A 5527-nucleotide genomic window follows, 5' to 3' on the forward strand; every position below is an offset into this window, starting at 1 on the left:
GTTTGTTTGTGTGTGTGTTTGTTTGTTTGTGTGTGTGTGTTTGTGTGTGTGTGTGTTTGTTTGTGTGTGTGTGAGAGAGAGAGAGAGAGAGAGAGAGAGAGAGAGAAAGAGAGAGAGAGAGAGAGAGAGAGAGAGAGAGAGAGAGAGAAGAGATAAAATGTGTGTGGAGGTGAGGGGCAGGATGGAGGAGTTTCTGGTTACGCAGCCAGGCTCTGTATCGGTGAGTGTGTTTGTGTGTGTGTGTTTGTGTGTGTGTGTTTGTTTGTGTGTGTGGTTTTTTTGTGCGTATGTATGTGTGTATGTCTGAGTGTCAATGGAGAAGCTGGAGACACAGAGTAAAGAAAAAACTAGTAGTAGTAGTAGTAGTAGTAGTAGTAGTAGTAGTAGTAGTAGTAGTAGTAGTAGTAGTAGTAGTAGTAGTAGCAGCAGCAGCAGCAGCAGCAGCAGCAGCAGCAGCAGCAGCAGCAGCAGTAGTAGTAATAGTAGTAGTAGTAATAGTAGTAGTGTAAATCAATTAGAGCTTGCCGTTGAGAAGGGATTTGCGCTATACATATGCTCTCTATCATTACAAGGCCACGGACCGCGTCATCAGCTACCTGACCACTAACCTGGACGTCCTCCGTGACCGACTGTCAGACACCATCTACCCCCTGATGGCCACACAGATCTGGACACTGGTCATCGACCTCTTTGACTCTCACCTGCTGGTTGGCGTAGGTAGATTTTTTGTACTAGTCTCTAGCCATGCTTCACCAGTAGAACATTGATTCTCCCAGTACTAAAAGACCAGTTTGTGTTAACAAATGTGAGGCAGCGTGGTGGAATCAGGCTCTCGTCAGTTTTTGGGCATGTAGAGTTATTGGTATCATCTTAAAGCTTGTTCACTTGTCTTTATTTGGATTTTAAAAATGTCCATTTATCTTGAATACAAGTCCAGATATTTGCGAACGAGTGAGACATTGGGGTTTCCTGTTTTCAGAGGTAAAATTAATGAGAAAATGGCCGCCAAAGATTAGTTATTTCCTTAGTTTAAGAGTCCAGGGTAACTGAAAATTTACATTTTGTCTGCCTTTATTTAATGTTTTTTAGAAAAATCCACTCAGAAATGAGTTCTTTAATGGGCATGAAAGGCGTTGAGCCAAAAACCTTAAATTTGATAAAAACTCACAAACCTGCGGGAAAATGCACGTTTCTTCAATTTGATTATTTTGACGAGAGCCTGATTCCACCACGCTGCCTCACAAATGTGTTCCTTCTTTTTTGTACTCAAACAAACAAATGAGCATATGCACCCATACACACAAACTTGTACACATATTATCTATTATCTATTTTTGGTGGTCGAATTTTGCTATTTAAAAGGCTTTTTGATAGCTGTATCGAACGACATGCGGTTTTCGCCAAAAGATTCTTTAAAATATTCTCTAGATCATGACGCCCTTCGTTTTTTCAGTTTTGATATAGTTTTGTTGCAAAAAGCGAATTTTTTTTATTTCGATGATCGCTTTTTAGGCTGACGCTTCTGCCTCTGTAATGTTAGAAAATCCGCCAGGTTTGTTTAGGCGTAGGCCTATTTCAAGTCGTACTTCCGTTCGATACTATCGCGCATTGTCGCGCAATATTGAGCACTATTTTAAGTGTGCGGCACGTACAGATCTAGCCTCACGTTTTCTTTTTTTACTTGGTGCTAAATTCGACTGTGATTCTTTCCTTTCGTTTGATGCCCATCATCGCTTTTTCTGGACTCCTTTGTCCAATTCTTTTTCTTGCTACTGGGAGCAACGTCAACAAATCTTAGATTAGAATCTAGATCTAGATCTAGATAGCGCCTGACCATGCCAAAAAGAAAACGACATTCAGCAGTTGGAACCCCTCCTCGTGCTCACAAAGGTCGAGGTGGTCTAGATCAACAACAAAATGATGGGGACTCTCTAGATCTAAATCTTCCAAAAGCATTTTTCTTCAGTGACAATTCGATTCAGTACGAGTGCTACATTGGGGAACTGACGACACAGTGTACACACTGCCTGGCCACAAGATTTCCATAATATGAAACACAAGGCATGTGCTGTAGGCTAGTTAGTAATGGCAAAGTTGATCTGCATTCATTTCCAAAACCACCTCCTGAACAGCAAATCCTTCTGTCTGGTGTGTCGACACAGTCCACTCACTTTCTGGAGAAAATAAAGCACTACAAATTATACATTTATTATATATTTGGCAACTTGGCAATACGTGTCTCACTTTTCTCTCAAGATTTAGTGCTCCATTCCAGTAGAGTGTAAATTTTAATATAGTAGGCCAATGATTTTCAGTTGATGTTAATGCACAGATCATTCCTTTCATCGAAAGGAGGCCCAGCTAGAAATCTAGTACAATATATGACTTGCCCAACGAGAGAAAACAAATTTCTGTTAGTTTTTTAAAATTGATTTAACGTGTGCCCAGATTTCACCACGGTGCCAAACAATTACATTTTTTAAAAAGTAATCATTGGTTTTACAAGCTAGATCCTAACTGAATATACCGGCCTATCAGCGAAACAAAACATGATAATTTATCCTGGTTGCAACCCACAGAAACCTCCCGAGTACTACCAGAACCAGAAGATCCATCTCCGCGCCCTCATCCAGTTTTTCCTGGACTGCTGGCCTGAAGGCACGCCCATCACACAGGACACGCCCACAATCCAAGACACGCCCATCCCACGCGACACGCCTATCTCTCAAGACACGCCCATCATCTCACAGGACACGCCCACAACCAAAGACACGCCCATCCCAGAAGACCCACCTATTACTCAGTACACGCCCATCCCTCAAGACACGCCTTGCGCTCAGATGCTGATGGAAAGGTAAGGGCGAGTTTAGACAACTGGCAGGAGTAAGACTATTCATTCATTTTTTGTTAATAATAATGATGATGATGATAATAATAATAATAATAATAATAATAATAATAATAATAATAATAATAATAATAATAATAATGATATATGACATTTATATAACGCATTTCCAAAAAAAAGTAACTCAATGCGCTTTACATTGGAATACCCATTTTCCAAAAACCTTTCTTACTACTTCCTTTCTTCTCATGCAATATACATTCATGCACACACACACACACACACACACACACACACACACACACACACACACACACACACACACACACACACACACACACACACACACACACACACACACACACACAGACTATTTTCATCCAGACATAGGAACAGAACAACTATAATGAAAGATAACGTTAAAAGCTTATGAAGCTTATGAAAGATAGGCCTGTAGGAACAGAAAATGTGAGGCAGCGTGGTGGAATCAGGCTCTTGTCAAAATAACCAAAGTGAAGAAACTTGCATTTTTCTGCAGGTTTGTGAATTTTTATCAATTTTTTAATTTATTTTTTTTGCTCAACACCTTTCATGCCCATTAAAGAATTCATTTCTGTGTGAATTTGTCTGAAAAACGTTGATTAAAGGAGCAAAGAATGTAAATGTTCAGTTACCACGGACTCTTAAGCTAAGGAAATAACCAATCTTTGGCGGCCATTTTCTCACTAATATTACCTCTGAAAACAAGTGACCCCCACCTCCTTCTTTCGCAAATATCTCGACTTGTATTCAAGGTGAATGGATATTTTTTCCATCCAAATAAAGACAAATTAACAAGCTTTAAGATGATACTAATAACTCTAAATACTCAAAAATTGACCAGAGCCTGATTTTACCACGCTGCCTCACATATTCGACTAGAAATCTGATCCCATTTTCCCTCTTATCGCTCCAATATGAAAAGTGTGTTTGGAAAGCGTTATGTGCGGATCCTGTTCCTTTTCTTTCCCGTGTTGGTGTACCCCGCAGTTTTATGCAAAAACAATTTTGAAATTATGCAAACTGAGCTCAAAAATGTGAAATTATGCGATTCTATTAATTTTAACAAAGAATGATAAAGGAAAATAATCTGAAATTACGCAAAAAATAATCAAATTCTGCTAAATTATGCAGGTTGCATAAAACCATGGGGACAGTCTTGTTATTTCTTTCTGTGTGGGTGGTTGGAGAGTGCCACTTGCAAATATCAATTAGCTTGTCCAGCTATCAGGTAATGAACTGATGCATTTATCAATCAACCAATTATTCAATGAAAGCAATTTACCAATTAATCAGTTAGCTATCCATCAATCCATCGACCAATAACAGAACATGTTAATCAAGCAAGCAAGCAAGCAAGCAAACAAACCATTTATCTATCAGTCACTCAGTCAATCAGCCTATCTAGCTATCAAGTAACGAGCTGATGTATCCACCAATCCATCCATTCACCCATCCATCCATCAATCAATCAAAATCAATCTATCAATGAATCAGCCGTCCAACCAATCAATTAATCAATCAATCGTATCTATCTAGCTATCAAAACATAAGCTGGTGTATTGACCAATCAATCAAACAATTAATCAATCAATCAAGTAATTATTCAACCAATCAATTAATTAGTCAATCAATCAACCAATCAACCAGTCAACCAGTCAAACATTTAGTTAATCAATCTGTTGCCTATCCCCCCACAGACTGGAATTGAACTCCACCCCCACAGAGCAGCTGATCCTGGACTACTACCTCCACCTGTCTGGCCACATGGCCACCCCCCTAGACTATCTGGGCCACCTGGCCCTCAAAGTGGCCTACAGGGAAGAAACTGGCTCTGTCGTCACTGTCTACCTTAACGGTTTGTATAACTTAACATTATTTAAGAACCCCCAGTGTTTGACTAACTGGGCTTGGGACCAGATATCAATTAGATTTTGTATTGAATGAATAGGCTTTCCTGAACACATACAGACTTGGGTAGAATGTTTTCGTGCAAAGAACCCATTCAAGAACTAGCTACTGTTGTAAAATACAATAATGTGTTTCTTGTGACTATGAGACATGAACAAAATCTAATAGATTATTGCTTTTTACTGAAAGTGTAATGACCAATCGTACAAATTACTCAAATCCGTAGGAAGTCAAAGACATAAAGATGCGTCCATCATTTCTGAACAGATCAAGACTAAGATACACTTTAGTCGTGCAAAGAATACGTAAAATGCTATCTTCTGAGGCGAAACACGTTAATGTTACGGCTGTTGCATCCAGACATGCACAAAATCTAATACATTATAACGATTACTGAAAGTGTAACGACCGACCACATAATTGCTCAAAACGGTCGGAGGTTAAAGAAATAAAGAATTGTTTCACATGCTCCCTTCTTTCTTGCTAGTGCCTTTCTGTTTGGTCTGTGTTTTTAGTTTCAGCTTAGATATGGTCCGGAAATCGCTTAACGTCTGCAGAAAGGAGAATATATTATTTCCATGAGGGCTGTACAGAGTCATTTTGTCAATGGGATTGTAACTGTTGGATGGAATCGGCAGTCTAATTGTATCGATATCGTCATAAAGTACACGGCTTTGATTTTTTCCCTAAAGTGCAGGACTCTGATAGTTACTAGTTCTTTCCAGGCCA

The 5527-nt window shown here is 39.3% G+C and overlaps 1 protein-coding gene across 1 annotated transcript in view; it reads left to right on the top strand.

The window, feature by feature from the left end:
• Nucleotides 1-4745, top strand: part of LOC101862581 (BAI1-associated protein 3) — a gene marked incomplete at both ends in the record, with an annotated part of 5889 nt that extends 1144 nt beyond the window's left edge. The window contains 3 exon segments of the mRNA XM_013082617.1: nucleotides 573-713; nucleotides 2580-2854; nucleotides 4588-4745. Coding sequence (XP_012938071.1) covers nucleotides 573-713; nucleotides 2580-2854; nucleotides 4588-4745 — 574 coding nt within the window.
• Between the last annotated feature and the right edge of the window lie 782 nt (nucleotides 4746-5527).

Source organism: Aplysia californica, unplaced genomic scaffold (assembly GCF_000002075.1).
Source record: "Aplysia californica isolate F4 #8 unplaced genomic scaffold, AplCal3.0 scaffold00185, whole genome shotgun sequence".
NCBI classification, from domain to species: domain Eukaryota; kingdom Metazoa; phylum Mollusca; class Gastropoda; order Aplysiida; family Aplysiidae; genus Aplysia; species Aplysia californica.